This window comes from Salvia hispanica, chromosome 3 (genome assembly GCF_029641045.1).
Source record: "Salvia hispanica isolate PSC_SH4W2 chromosome 3, Shi_PSC_v1, whole genome shotgun sequence".
Lineage (NCBI taxonomy): Eukaryota > Viridiplantae > Streptophyta > Magnoliopsida > Lamiales > Lamiaceae > Salvia > Salvia hispanica.
The window spans coordinates 42477477-42493213 of NC_142694.1; the positions used below are offsets into that span (position 1 = coordinate 42477477).

At 34.8% G+C, this 15737-nt stretch overlaps 3 protein-coding genes and 1 long non-coding RNA gene across 4 annotated transcripts; 2 read left to right on the forward strand and 2 right to left on the reverse strand.

Annotated features, from left to right (window-relative positions):
- Positions 1 to 5787: 5787 nt before the first annotated feature.
- On the reverse strand, positions 5788 to 6791 carry NDHL (inorganic carbon transport protein-like protein). Its single transcript, XM_048113420.2, has 4 exons — positions 6583 to 6791; positions 6402 to 6512; positions 6223 to 6317; positions 5788 to 6128 (listed from the first exon to the last, which is right to left on the reverse strand). The coding sequence occupies exons 1-4, from the start codon at positions 6763 to 6765 to the stop codon at positions 5978 to 5980; spliced, it is 540 nt and encodes a 179-aa protein (XP_047969377.1). The 5' UTR covers positions 6766 to 6791; the 3' UTR covers positions 5788 to 5977.
- Positions 6792 to 6880: 89 nt separating this feature from the next.
- LOC125213065 (ARM repeat superfamily protein) lies at positions 6881 to 11015 on the forward strand. The gene is made up of 9 exons (XM_048113419.2): positions 6881 to 7225; positions 7479 to 7829; positions 7915 to 8130; positions 8204 to 8853; positions 9304 to 9409; positions 9485 to 9538; positions 9621 to 9724; positions 9953 to 10164; positions 10238 to 11015. The coding sequence occupies exons 1-9, from the start codon at positions 7022 to 7024 to the stop codon at positions 10852 to 10854; spliced, it is 2514 nt and encodes an 837-aa protein (XP_047969376.1). The 5' UTR covers positions 6881 to 7021; the 3' UTR covers positions 10855 to 11015.
- A 23-nt stretch (positions 11016 to 11038) lies between these two features.
- CRR3 (chlororespiratory reduction 3) lies at positions 11039 to 11865 on the forward strand. Its single transcript, XM_048113422.2, has 3 exons — positions 11039 to 11275; positions 11345 to 11487; positions 11641 to 11865. The coding sequence occupies exons 1-3, from the start codon at positions 11043 to 11045 to the stop codon at positions 11763 to 11765; spliced, it is 501 nt and encodes a 166-aa protein (XP_047969379.1). The 5' UTR covers positions 11039 to 11042; the 3' UTR covers positions 11766 to 11865.
- A 1666-nt stretch (positions 11866 to 13531) lies between these two features.
- LOC125215441 (uncharacterized) lies at positions 13532 to 15728 on the reverse strand. The gene is made up of 3 exons (XR_016136551.1): positions 15490 to 15728; positions 14647 to 14730; positions 13532 to 13766 (listed from the first exon to the last, which is right to left on the reverse strand). It is a non-coding gene; the product is annotated as an uncharacterized LOC125215441 (long non-coding RNA).
- Between the last annotated feature and the right edge of the window lie 9 nt (positions 15729 to 15737).

The following is a 15737-nucleotide window of genomic DNA, read 5'->3' on the forward strand; positions in this document are numbered from 1 at the left end:
TAATTTTTCAAAATGAGTGTATATATTGATATTACTATTTAACTACTTAAGTTTTTTCTCCACTTAACTATTTGAAACGCCTCAATTAATATGGAACGGATGAAGTATTAAAAGATGGTATATGGCTAATACTAATAATAACGGGTATTATCGGGATTAATGGGTATACCCGCAAAACTCTAAAACACACTACCCAATCCCGCCCCATTTTCTGTTTTCGTCGGGTAGCACGTACCCGATGGGTAACGGATCGAAATGGGAATTACCTATTACCCGCTATCCATTTTGCCACCCCTAGTTGTAGTAAAAGATGCAAGCACCATGTGCATTTATTTTGATGTGCAAGGTATGACGAAGGGATAAGCTTCGGTTGTTATTTTATGATTCGTTTTTTTTGATATTACGAAAAATTCGAGGACATTGTATAGTACTTCATCCGTTTCATAGTAGTGAATGTATTTCTTTTCGGCACAGAGATTAAGAAAATTTGTGGTAAGTGAGTTAAGGAAAGAAAGGATAAAATAAAAAATGAAAAAGGTAGAGAGATGTAGAAGGAATAAAATAAGAGATGGTAAAGTAAATTAGAAAAAATGTGTTAACTTTTACTAAAAAGATAAATGACTTCACTGTTATGGAACGTACCAAAATTGCAAAATGACTTCACTGCTATGGAACAGAGGGAATAATAAAGTAAGAACAAATTAACATATTGGTTGAATGACTTTGGTGCCCTTAATTTAACACTATTAATGAAATGAACAAAAACACAATGAGGATAGTTTAGATATTTTATATTTTATCCATAATTTTTTTAAAAAAGCAAACAAGTCGCTTCTTTTTAGCACAAAAATTAAGCAATAAATGTTGTGTTAATTGAAGTGAGAATAAAGTGTGAGAAAGTATCAATATTTTCAAAAATAGAAATAACTTAATTATTTTGAAACTTGTGAAAAAATTCAATTGACGAGGAACGAATATAGTTATAAAGTTATATAGTAGGAGTACTATATTACCTATATTATGTCAACTCCTTTTAATTAATATTTTTTGCTTATTCATTGAGTAATCACTTTATTAAGTCTGAATCGAATCAGTGTTCATTATTCAAATTACACTCACTTTGATTATGATTTTATTTTTCAAATTACCTCATTTTGATTATTTTAGCCGGAACTAGTTTATTAGTTCCACCGTTCTGATTTTGGTTTCAATAATTTTGAATTGATAATCAGCAGTTGACTATCAATTTTGGCCCAAAATTGGAGAAAATTGGAAAAAAAAATGTATTAAAAATTTTGCAGGAAAATGCTAAAATTGATTAAAAATACCGATTTTCAACCAGCATTGTCGATTATCCTTTCAAAATCAGAATTTTCAAATATGTTGTCAAGCCAATAATGATTCTATTTTTATTCAAATCGGAACCGATGAAATTACATCAAATGTAAGGACTTAAGGTTACCACTCTTAGTTTTTAGTTATAAAATGGGTTAAAAGTTAGTAAAACTCTTACTCTTAATTAAGATCTTGTGTTTGTAAAAACTACTATTAACCTTTTGCATTGTATGCATTTTATCTTGATATGTATTGTATGACAAAGGGATAATAAATAGTACTCCCTCCATTCACAAAAAGTAGAGCAATTTGTATATGACACGAAAATTAATGTAGAATTGGTAAAATAAGAGAGAAGGAGAAAAAATAAGTGAGAAATAGTGTTAGTGGAATGATGTGTAGGGTTATTATTTATTGAAAACTTTCCATAAATGAATGTGTTTTATTTTTTATGAACGACCAAAAATAGTAATTGTGCTCTATTTTTTTTTAACGGAGGGAATACTACTTAGTTGACCTTTTATGATTAGTTTATTTTGACATACTAAGAACAATTTATTACTTTGGATAAGTTTTGAACAATTTATTACTTTGGATAAAAATACTTGTATACCCTCAGTTTAACACGTTATTAGTCAAATGAACTATATACATTAAGAATAATTTACACATTTTATTTTTTATCCATCAGTCTAGTGCATATTTGAAAGGTAAATAACTCATCTAACAATAAAAAAAATTCTATGAATATAAATGACTATTATTTACCTTATCAAACATCTAGTTCTAACAGATAATACAACAAATAGGATATTCTTCACTCCCTTAGTAATTTACACCTCATTATATTATCACTATTTAAAGTCAACTCTGTTTACTTTTAATATATTTTGCTTATTTTAGGATTAATTAACCATTTATTAAGTCAACTATGTAGTGTACTCAAAGGGCTAGTTTTTCACATTACTTTAGTAGGATATAGATTCGCAAGTTTTCAATAAGCTACTCTTTGACAAAAAAAATGGATATTGAATGCGACTAAATTATAAGTGGAAGATGTCATACATTAATATTAAACCAATCTGAGTAATTTAAATAGATTTCATTTAATGTCACATTTACTATTCATATAGGTAAATTAATAAAGCCGGTCTATTATTTATTGCTACCAAATTCATAATAAGGTCCGATGTATCTATCAATCAGAACACGCGCGGTCAGGTGGCCGGCACCGCCGCCTCTGGCGGCGGCGCCGCCGCATTTTGGAGCATAGATTTGTTAGGGAAACATGCATGTGTTGGATTTGAGGGCCACGTAGTTATGATGAGTCTTAAATGAATTAATTAGATGCATTATTGTATCTAGTACTTTCCGATTTATTACAAGTGGAAATTAGGTATAAAGTTTTTGATTGAGACGTGGCTAATACTATTTGTTTATTATTGAATAGAGGGGTTCTACTTGGATACACTACTTGTCCATGGATAATAGTTTAAATCTTGAGTTTTAGTCAAGGGTTGTGTTTGATTGGAATGGCATAGTTTTGATCGATAGCGTGTTGTATTCTTGGTTTCCGAGTCTATATTTTTTTGATCAATGTAAAAGTGCTTAAAATTAGAAACTAGTGGATGGAGTCCACTAAAAATAGTATCAATTCAAACAATACAAAATCAACACAGTATACCGAAAGAACAACAGTGTCATGTCGCTGATTGTTTTACTACTTGTTGCAAGGGCTTTAGTTTTTATTGTTTATCTGGATTGTTATATAGAGCTTAAGCTCATCTCTATCTTGGCGAATGAAACGTTTTATTATTATAAAAAAATATATAGCAATATTTCATCTATCTTTTTTATCAACATCAAAATAATATTTATACAAAAGATATTACAATCTCCTTTTTACAATATAGTTGAAAAAGAATATGATTACCACCAAATAACCAAGATGGCTAAATGAAGCATTTAAATATGACCTAAATAATTGCCCCATCTAACAATAACTAGAAAATTTAAAGCGAACATGATCTAGCCACTTGTTTGTTGGAACATCATATTCCTTAAGCTTTGTTGTACCAATCATTTTCAATTGTAATTGACTAATTGTCAATGGATAAAATTCCCTTTTAACTTTAAGGTCACAAGGAGTGATCCATTTGATTAAATTCTCTCTAACTACAAGGCCACAAGGAGTGAGCTATATATATTTGATTAGATTAAAACAAAATACCTTTAATTTACCTTTTCATTCTCGCCAATTTGCACTATTTGATACCTTAAAATCGGCGTAATACATGATTTAATATACAATGTATATATTGTAAATAAAGTTGAATTAACAATCAATAATAAACATGAAGAATGATTGATCAGTTAGAATTATTTGGCGCCGCTTATCTAATAGGCGAACATTCCTAACCACGCTGTCGGACTTTATAATGTGTTTAAATTTATAATATACGTATATGCCAACTCATTGTATATGTAAACAATGTAGTATAATATTCAACTTATATGTATAGAAAAAAATGGAAGAAGGCGCATACACTAAATCATTATTTTGTGATGTACGTATCTTATCATTTTAGTTACTCGATATAAGAAATATTATATGTCACCAATTGTAACAATGTGGCTCTCAAATTGACGATATCCATTCAAAACAACACAACTATTTTCAGCTTGTTTTCTTTTATTCATATGTTATCAGAAAACTTTATAAAAGGTTATCTATTAAAACTGTTAAGTTTACTTCGAATTTGTATATATTGTCGGAATCCCTCTCTTTCAGATATATTTTGGTTCATTCGGTTTTCTAAGTAAGAGTGGCTTTTTTTCTGTTCATATCTTACGTGAGCATCATTTTTATATAATTCACGTATTAGTGATATTTATTTTATTTTATATGTTTAGTTTGATTCTAGCATCTTAAACTTATTATTAACATAATTAATGTTATTAACTTACAAACAATTTTAAATTCAATTTGTTGCTTTATCATTATTGGAAGTAATAGAGAAAACGAACAAATCAAAATAAAAATTTTAAGTAATTTATGAATTAATGCCGTCAATAATAGTTTTTAAGATATTATAATAGTAACTAATAAATATATAAAACAAAACAAAAAGATCAGAGATGGATGAAGCGAAAAAATGTGCTTACAATTAGCGCTCAGTATAACATATCTCAATAGGACCGGAAATCCATTAACATGAGAAACACTAACAGAAAAACGCAAAGTTTCACAAGCCTATTATGCATTGTTTGCTAAATACAATTTAAATTATAAGGCAATTAATTAGGCATAAGTCTTGTATGTATGTATCTACAAACAATCACCACCACTCAAGAAAAAGATATATATACAATGCTTTCGGTCCCATATCCTTTAATAGTTTCTCCAACTCACCATATCTCATCTTGCATTTGCCTTTGCTAGATGGTGACCACAACTTTCTTGGTAAAGCATATTCCATGTTATAATTGGATACACAATTATCTTTTGACATTTTTAGGAATTTATTTGGATTAACTTTAATATTTTCCAATTACACAGTAAGTACAACTTTATAGGTGATGAATGCGCACGAGTCATTTTCAAATACTACGTTTTATCTTAATTACGTTTTGATTTGACTTTGAATGTTTAACCAATTTCAAATGTGTTAGAAAGCATGAGAGAAATCAAGTGAAGAAATGAAAGAGAGTAAACAAGATTTAACTTCCCGTGAAATTGAATTCGATCAAATGTGTGTGCATATCCTCTTTCCTAGTGTAAGAGTCGATCAACCCTATATATTAAAGCAAGGTGGCTGTAATTAAGTTGTACTAGCAATTAAATAATCATCACTATAGAGAATCAAATTCAAGCTCAATAAAAATTTGTGTTACTTGAATTTGAATTTTGCTCACGTTATTTTGTCTCTAACCAACTTTGTGTTGTACATTATTCGAAATTTGGACAACGATAATGCTATCCGGAGAAATGAATTGCTTGGAGGAATGTTGCCCCTCCAAGGGCACAACTACATGTTCGGTTGTTGTGCGGGGGAGGCTCAAAACAAAGGATAAACTACTCAGATTTTGGCATTTCAAGAATTGAAAATGACTAGTGTGCATTGTGCAAGGAGTTGAAGACTTTGGTACACATTTTCTTCAGTTGCAGAGTGTTTAGTAACTTTTGGAACTATTGGTCAAAGACTTTGGAACACGTTTTCTTCAGTTGCAGAGTCCCTAGTAACATTTGGAAGGGTGAGAGGCAAGCAGTTTTATCACAAGGTAGTTTACTGATAACCTTACCAACATATAAGGCTTTTGATAAAGGTAAAGATAGTTGTTTGTTTTAAGTTATCAAAGTCCAAAGAGACATTGTACATTCTTCTTCTCTTCATGTGAAGCAAGTATTACAGCAGATGATCAAAAGGAAGCAACAACCATCACAATCCAGACTGCTACAAGCAATGGCTAAGCAGCCATCCATATTTGATCAAATTGAATTATCTTACTTAGGTACAATGTGTATAAACTAAAAGATTCTTCAACTATTCTTATGTTGTTTGATAATTTACTTGTAGAGAGACCAAAGAAGTTGATGCTAAATTATGAATTGGATATACATGAAACAAATAGGGTGTGTTATTCATACTTCATAGTCCTCAGGTTGAGCCCATGGATACTTCAAGAATCCACCCTTGATCTCTGAAGGATTCTCTGGCACAGACCAAGGATACTTCATTGCAGGATCTCTAGGGAATTTTCTGAAGTTGAGGAATGGTGCCCAAAGCAGCACTCTGCCACACAACCCCAAAACAACGATATACGATAAATTTACAACCAAAGAGAACGCGCCATTAGTAATGCACCGAACAGGCGAACATCACTTACCCCGGAAAGAAGAGGAAGACAAACATGAACTGCACATACATCTCAAGCAGATTCCTCTTGTACCATCTCCTCCTCAGCCAATTCATGATGATGGGCTACAAACAAACAATCACTCAACAATTCACACACACACACACATGTATATATATATATATATGAAATTGATGCTACTAACTCACTGGAGCAACAAGGAAGTAGATGAAGGCTGAGATTCCAGATTGGATCAGAATCCACACCAAATCTTCTCCTTCATTATTCATCCCAGTAACAGCAAAAGCAGGCTCTGCCACCTGTTCAAACACTTCAAATGTGAAAACAAGCTAATGAATGAAATGAAACCAAACACAAGAATGATCATACAGCTGCCAGTGCTCCTCCAACTTGAAGGGCCAGGCCAAGAACTCTGCTTGTGCATTTTGAAATCTTTTTCTTCTGTTGGGGATGTTTTTGTTGACATGAAATGGTGAATGGATGATGATTGGGAGGATTGAGAGAAGGCAAGGCCTTGGGGATGCTGAAGCTCAGTCTCAATGAGCTGCTCATTTCTCAGCCAATTGTCTTCTTTCCTTATCTTTCTCACTTATATACATTTTGTATTAAGAAAATAGCAATAAAGACTCAATTTTTAAGGAGAAAAAATACAATATTCTAGAAGCCATCTGTTTATTTAATTTTCGTTTGTTGAAACACACATTTCATTACTGGGTACCTAAAAAATCCTCTCTTGCAAAAACCCGTACCACTTAAACCCTGAAATCAATTTCTAGTGTTTCAATTTTGCTACTTTTGCTAACTCGATATGAGCTCGACAATCCCAACTCATTTGAAATTCAAACCCCCAAATCCAGTTTGCTCAGTTTTTACAAGACCCTCAGTGTATTGTTTTCGTTTTCAAGGAAGGAATCCCATGCTATTTTGCTCTAGATTTTCTGTGCTAACAAGGGCTTGCAGCGATGGTGGTAAAGCTGAGATTTTTTCTCCCAAAAAGGTGTCTTCAGCTTCTGTAAGAATCCTATCATTCATAGTTTACTTCGGCTTTTATCTGCTTGCATATTTCTTTATTTTGTGTGTATTTGAATATGAATGATATTTGGCTTACTTACCCCAATTAGCATGCTATTTTGATGATTCTTGTTCTTGTTATAAGGGTTTGTTCACTGATAGCCTTACTTGGAGTAGTTAATCGACATTTATTTTTATTGCAGATTGTTTATTGGCTATTTTGGAACTAGAAATAATTCACCTTTTAATTTCAGGATGATGAGACATTGAGAAACAGCTCATCTAGTTCCAGTGATGGTTACATTGCGTTGTTTATTCGCATGCTTGGGTTGGACAACGATCCGTTGGATAGAGAGCAGGCTGTGGAAGCTCTCTGGAAATACTCACTTGGCGGAAAACAATGCGTTGATAACATCATGAAATATCCGGGAACTGTCAACCTTGTTGTAAACCTTCTAAAGTCGGACTCAGATTCTGCGTGTGAATCGGCTGCTGGTCTTCTAAGGGTTATATCATCGACCAATCTTTATAGAGACGTAGTAGCTGAGAGTGCTGCGATAGAAGAGATGACTGTCCTGTTGACACGTCCTTCCTTATGTTCGAATGTATTTGAAAAAATCTTTTGTTTGTATTTTGATGCTCTCTTTCTTTGATTTATAGTATTTGTGAAGTTTGAGCAAATATATGCAGGTTAAGGAGCAGACGATGTGTACTCTGTGGAACTTGTCCGTAGATAAGGAGGTCAGTGCACGAATGACTAGCTCGGAGATCCTTCCTCTACTTGTCAAGTACTTGGAGGATGAAGATGTTAAAGTCAAGGAGACTGCTGGTGGAGTTTTGGCGAATTTAGCATTGACGCAATCAAATCATAAACTACTTGTTGAAGCTGGAGTTATTCCGAAATTGGTAAGACTATCTTCTTTGCCTCTCTTTAGCATCTTAACCTGTGGAATTGAGAATTACTCTGTGCCTTATTCAGGCAAAGCTGTTGACAGCTGACGAGGAAGAATCAAAAGTGGTTCGGAAGGTGGCAAGAAATGCATTGCTAGAACTTGTTAAAGACGAGTATTATAAAATACTTGTCATGGAGGAAGGTCTAGTTCCGGTGCCCTTGGTAGGTGCAGCAGCATACAAGTCTTTTAGGCCAGCTTTATATTCATGGCCTTCGTTACCCGATGGTACAACGATTGAACAGGGCTCCAAAAGTCCTTCTAGATATGGTGCTTCAGAGCTGCTACTTGGATTAAGTATCGAAGAGAAGAATTCCAACTTAGAGGAGGCAAAGATGAAAGCAGTTGTTGGACGAACGCAGCAACAGTTTCTTGCTCGTATAGGAGCAATTGAAATTGAGGATGATGGTAAATCTGACGTTGAATCTTCGTCCAGTCATAGAGTCACACTTTTACCATGGGTGGATGCCGTTGCACGCTTGGTTTTAATTCTCGGACTTGAAGATGAGTCTGCTATTGCCAAAGCTGCAGAGTCGATTGCTGATGCATCTATCAATGAGCATATGCGTGTCTCATTTAGAGAAGCTGGTGCAATCAAGCATCTTGTTCAGCTGATTAACCATCCTCGTGACGATGTCAGAATGGCTGTAATCCGAGCTTTGGACCGGCTGTCTATCAGGTAGTACTATATTACTGATTTGCATGTGATACAGAAATATCGAAAGAGCGATCTTTTACTGTTTTCATTCTAACTCGTGCATAACTTAATATATTCTGGTAGACTTTATAGCGGTTAGGGAGGGAGCAGCAGCCCTTACCAGCCATTTTTTTAGTGTCGAGTTTTTAAAATTTGATGTGATACATAACACATATGATAATGAATACATATAAGACATATGTATGTTCATGAATCAAACCAGTCTAGATATGTATCCTTTTTTCTGTTCTTGAATCATATTACTGTCTTATGTTGATGGTTTGTGTTGAATCTGTTTCTCGACTTGACAATGAGTTTCCGTGATGTTGTAGTGAGGAGTGGCTGGAAATGAACTTTTTGAATGATTCATCAATCCATTTGATCTTTCTCTATATTCACTATAATAAATCTTGCATTTGCATCTCATTCCAGCAATTATGTGTGTCGGACTATCCAAGCAGAAGGCGTTTTGCATCCTCTCATTAATTTGCTAAAGCAGCAGTCTAGATCAGATATCTCCCATAGCTCAACTTCAACGGTATTGAACCAGTACATCCTCTCTTGAGTAGTATTTTATATGTTGGTTACTTGAGTAAGAATTTTCGAACTGCAGATTCTCAATATCCTCACTCGGATTCTAGACCCTAACAAAGAGCTGAAATCGAAGGTCTGTCCGTATAAAATATTAATTAAATTATTTCAACAGTATTCTTGTACGTAGCAGTTTCTCTAACAATTATATATTTCAGTTATATGATGGACCAGTAAATGGATTGAACAAGGGATTGCATTCGACTAAAACCACAGCATCAGTAAACTCTCAAGATACGATCTCAGCAGAACCGACTTTCAGGTTTTTGCAAGCATCTTTAAACTTAGAGAAACGCAGTTACTGTTCTACATTACTAATTATGCTACTGTTCTACGTTACTAATATGTCGTGAATTTAGTTTATTATCTCATGTCATGAAAACATATCCTTGTTGATGTTATTGCAGCAACGACTTTTTTTTTTGGCACGATCAAATTAACTAAAAGTACCTATATTAACATAGTTTGTACAAATTAACCACTTTGACAGCACGGAGAGCGTTGGTGTGGGAGAGCTGGTCGATTCTGGCTTGCTGTCTTGCCTCGTCGACATCTTGAAGACACCAATCCCTGATCTGCAGAGAAAAGCTGCTTCCATCCTCGAGTTCGTTGTGGTGATCGAGGAGCCTAGTGTAGAAAAGCTACCGTTGTCGGGTATTGTATCTGGCCTAGAAGCCGTTTTTCGCCAGAAATCTTTAACAGGTAAATACATATCGTTACTGATAATGCGACATTCATTTGGCAAAGTTGCGAAATAACGATCTTGATTTGACAGAGGAGGAGAATGGAAGCGAAGTGCACATCCTGGAGGTGGAAGAAGCCGGTCTAGCAGTATCTGCAGCGTCACGTCTGCTCACAAGATTGCTCGACTATGAACAGTTTTGCCAATCTCTGAATTCGGATAGTTTCACAAAGCTGCTTCGTTCAATCCTCATATTGAGTATCCCCCTCCAATACAAAGAATGGGTTGCTGCCTGCCTCGTAAAACTGAGCTCTATACATCCAGACCCCATTAACGTAGAAGTGACGACACTGCACGAGAGGATCCCGAGGCTGATAGAAGAGATGGAGAGCTCCTTTTCCCCTCAAGTACAGGAAAGCGCGGTGATGGAGCTGAACCGGATAATATCTCAAGGGACGGTGGATTCCAGCAGAGCCGTTGCTCGTGGCGGAGGAATATTCGTGGTGGTGAAGCTGATGGAGACGGGGAGCGAGGAGGCGGTGGAGGCCTGCTTAGCCATACTGTACAACTTGAGCATGGATGCAGAGAACCATGCCGCGATTGTAGCAGCCGGAGCAGTTCCAGTCTTGAGGAGGCTCGTGCTCTCGGATAGACCGCAGTGGATGCGTGCGCTTCGCTTGCTTCGAACTCTGCCCACATTATATGATTAGCTTCTTAGTTAGTAGTTAGTTAGTTAGTTACACATGTTTTTACTTTACTTATCATTTTGATACATAGGTTGTTGAGTTGTGGTTGGAGATATTTGGATGTGAGTGGGGTCCATATACATTCCTTGTGATTTTTTATCAAATAATCCAAAATTTTATCTCAACTTGTTATCATTCTGCTTGCTCACACTATGCATATCCTCCTCAGCTCTGGTTTAGTCACTAGATTTGAGGTTGTGGCTTCAAATGACTCTTCCTCTTCTTCCTCGTCTTCGCCCTCTCAGCCTCAGCAGCAGCAGCCGCGTGGTGTTAAGGTGAGGCCTAATAGAGTCGCGAACAAAAAGAAGCAGAAGCAGCAGCCGTCTGTTATGGAGATTGAACGGGCCATTGGAGCTGGGATTTTCCGGGAGAGAGATGTCAACAGGCAGGTATGGATTTATTTTCGGAAGAAGAAGACGACGGCGATGATGTTGATGGTTTGAGTATTTTGCAGTGGAGGAGAAGGAGAGAAGGCAAATCTTGTTGATAATATACTGAAGAATTCAGTTGGGAAGAATGAAGGGTCTGTGGAGAAGAGGCTGAGGGAGACCGGGGAATGGCTTCTCGATCAAACCGAGACCAGAACTCGCTCTGCAGGTATTCATCGCTCTTTTGTTGGGTTGCAAACTCATCCCAAAGCGGACAGACAATATCAAACTAATACAGTCGACCGTCCTAATAAGTGGTATCAAAGCTCGAAGATAACTCGGGTTTGCAAGAGTAGCTGATCAACTAGTTTGTGGTTTGCAGGAAAGCAAATCTTGATGACCATATTTGTATGGATTATACCTCTGTGGATAGCTGGATTTCTTGTGGCTGCGGGCATCATTTCACTGCCATTTCACACCCCATTTCTAGATGATCTTATTTCTTGATTTGTAATGTCACATTAATGATGATATTATCATGTGTAGTGAGAGATATGGATGCAATACACAGATTAAGTGTGTCAATATTATTTTACCACTTTTTACATATTTTGGCTTAATTTGATTTGATTTTGTTAGCTGGGCTTCATTGTATTTAGATCTTATCATTAATAATTGCTTATATTAATTGATTAATCTGATTATTAATGTTTATAAATTAACTAGAATTAAGTATTATGAATTGCTTTGAATTCGCAAAATTTTATTTAGTATATAAAAACAAATTGCTTTTTATATTTAGTTTTTTCTAATAAAAAATACTCAGTGTGAGCGAAAGTTTAGGCAAACCCCTAATTCATAAATAAAATCAAAATATATCGTTCCAAAACACTTTTTATATTTAGTTTTATTTAATATGATGTGGTGAGCTAATATAGAATACTATGAATTCACTTTTTTTTTTTGCTATTTCACAAAGATTTTGGATAATTTTACTTTAATGATTTATTTTTTCCAATGTTGTAAAGGATTTCCATTTTCTAGTTTAATCTTACAACATATTTAATTTGATAAATCACAACTAATTTCACAATCTAATAATCTATATCCTTTCATAACCCAAGCTAAGGCTCCATATATCTGTAGTCAAAAAATAAAGTGAACAAAGTTCTTAAAAAGGTTGAAAGTGGACTAATGCTTCGTACACATGTATATGTTGAAGTCTGAAGAGGAGGTGGCGAAGAGGTGTTGTGGAGGAGGGGCAACGTGAAGATGAGGGGTAGAGATGATGTAGAGGAGGGAGATTGAAATTTGAGTGGGTAGTTTTGTCAATTAATAAATATAGAAAGGGAAATAATAAGACAAAAGAAGAGAAAAAAATGATAAAAATAAAAAAAAAACTCTTATTCCTAAAAATCCGCATACCTCGATTCAATAATTTAACCTCAAATCTCGAAATGTCAGCGAATTGAGATTCATATTCTGAAATCTCTCCTTTCCTTGGTGATATAATTGGGGCAAACATTTCAATTTCTCAACTTGCATATAATGATACAACATACCTATATATATATATATATAGGGGTGCGTTAAAATGACAACACTCTTAAAATGACACTGTGACACCACGCTAGACTGCAATATTATATATGCTAGACTGCAATAGTATAAACGCTAGACTGCAATCTATAGATTGCAGTCTAGCGTATTGGATATTGCAGTCGGGAAAAATTGCAGTCTAATGTATTGAATATTGCAGTCCGTGAAAATTTACCCTTGAGCAATTTTTATGATTGCCACATGGCAGCTTATTATTCGTCCACATGTACAAATGATTGGCTAGTAATGGTGGTATGGTGTTACTTTAAGAGGTGTTGTCATTTTAACACAATCCTATATATATATATATAGATTGATAAATACAATCCTCTCATATTCTAGAATTCGCTACTATATTCTTTTATAGTAGCATTCGATATAAATGTAGATTTTTCTCTATAAATTTTTTTATGTTTATTACATAATATAACTAGATAATTCTACTCGAAAGTATCTATATATTCTACTCCCTCCGTCCCACTTAAGATGACACGTTTTCTTTTTTAGTTTGTCCCAACTAAGATGTAACATCCCTTACTCGGTTAGTTTTAACCAAATAAGTGGTGTCACATTCTGGTACGATCGATAAAGCCTATTTAACCTGCAAAACTTTTTTTTTTTTTTTTTTTCTACACCCACCCAACATACAACATTATTATATAAGTAACTAAACATGTTAAAACAGCCTTTTTCTACTATACATGACAAAGGTAATATTAACAGGTTTTGATACTTATTTACAACCCTTTTAGAAAGAAGGTTTCAAAACCTTACATCTCTAAACCAACTATATACAATCAAAAGTTAGCCTAAGCATGCCACGTGAGAACTCCAACTATACCAGCAAAAAGGAGGGTAGTGACTTGACACGTGCAGCTGCCCACGAGCGAGATCACTCGCTTCTATACTCTGCAGGAGGGAGAAGAAAGGGGGAGTGAGCTTCAAAAAGCCCGTAGTGTAATCGCATTCCAGAATAAAAGTCTCTAAAAACTTCAATCTATATTACTATCACAAGCAAACGCTTTACTACCTGGAATGTCGTATATTTTCAAACGCATCCATTTACCATCTATTAATCAAACCATATGGCACAAAGTAACATATATCATACAACTATCAATTCCTTTCCTTAATCAACAATATGCTTTAGGAAAAACTATTTAGATATCTAAGGCACAAAAACATCAATTCTTAATCAAATATCATATTCATATCACATCCATATCACATTCATATCACATATCAGCCCCCAAATTATGCTTAGCGATGAACACGGGTACACGGATACTATAAGTAATCCGATGAGGGCCTCTGTCATGTATACATCTGGGTGAGGTATTATCAGACGTTGTATATCTTTCGTATAGCCTATCATAAGGAATCTATCACATATTACCCGTATATGGCTCATATCAACTATCAACATATCATATGGATCATCGCTTCGGTTATCCAGAAGACGAATGATCGAACATGTGTGCAGTACTGCTGTCCTATGGCATGCCAACTATACCCTGTGATTCACTCAAGCAATGGGGTATAATACAACTAATTCCTATCAACTTTCACATCATTCAACATATATAACTGTTGGAAATCACTTTGTATCTCTCTAAAAAAAATACCAAACTCTCATCTTTCAATACCACTGTTTCTGTCACTTCACCTTGAAGTAGACAATCCACACAATTATTTTTTTGTTCTATTGCATAAGCATACAAATCACACAAACAAGTAGTAATATTTATCGAAGTTAAAGGAATTAAATTCTAGAGCACGCGTACACTACCTGTACACGTCAACAAAAACGCTATTACTTGTCAACCAGGGATGTGCCCCTTTCCCCTATCGCTTGTGCTTGCACTCGGTTCACCTAATTTTTAAAACAGTCACATATACATTTTATAAATAACACAAGTAAAATCAAATAATCACCTTTACCTATTTCACTTTCTATACTATTTCATTCATCACAAAAAGTTAACTAAAACATATATGCAAGTTAAATCATTTCTAACGTCACTTCTACAAACAAGAAGCAAGGAGATTCGATAATACTATTCAATAACTCCGGAAAAAGAGAGCTATACACGGCTGTCCCAAAATTATAAACCTCAAAATTCCATTTTTCTCCATAAGTCAAACCTAATAAATTTTGAGAATACGGGGCAGCAACTTTATTTCAACATTAAACTAAAAAATTTGACATTTTGAAGCTAAACTCATAACCAAAAGTCTTTTGATATCAACCCACAACTGAACCTCTTTCACCATATCCTTTTTAAAAAAATTCAGCTTGCTTAAGCATCAACAACCAACTCTAAACTTCACAACAAGATCAGCCCCAACATTATATAATATCAAACCATCAAGAAGGTAGTTTTAAAACCCATGGCAAGAGCATATGGTCAAAAATCATCCCCAAACTTAGCTTTTTCTATCACTTTCATGCTTACATATCATAGCATACTTCCAATTGCATTTTTCTATAGTCAATTTACACAAAAGCATCAAAATCACAAAACCCCAAATTCAAGAACCCTAATTTCGACTCCCACCACAAGAATCACATCGAATTAACATCACTACTATGCTTAGAAACAAGGTTAAGGAGGTTATGGAGGAGTCTAACCTCTAATTTCAACTAATTTGAAAAGTTAAGTGGAGATGAGTTTGCAACCTAAGCTCCAAAATTGAGAAAAACTGGGGAGAATTGAGAGCTTGGATTGATGGGGGGTACTACATGCTTTACGATGGAGTGATCGGAGCTATCACGGTGGCTGATCGGAGGGAGTAGAGAAGCTGTGAAATTTTACAGAGAGGGAGAGAGTAGCATAGAGAGAGCCGAAAGAGAGATGAGAAGGATGATGAATTTTAATT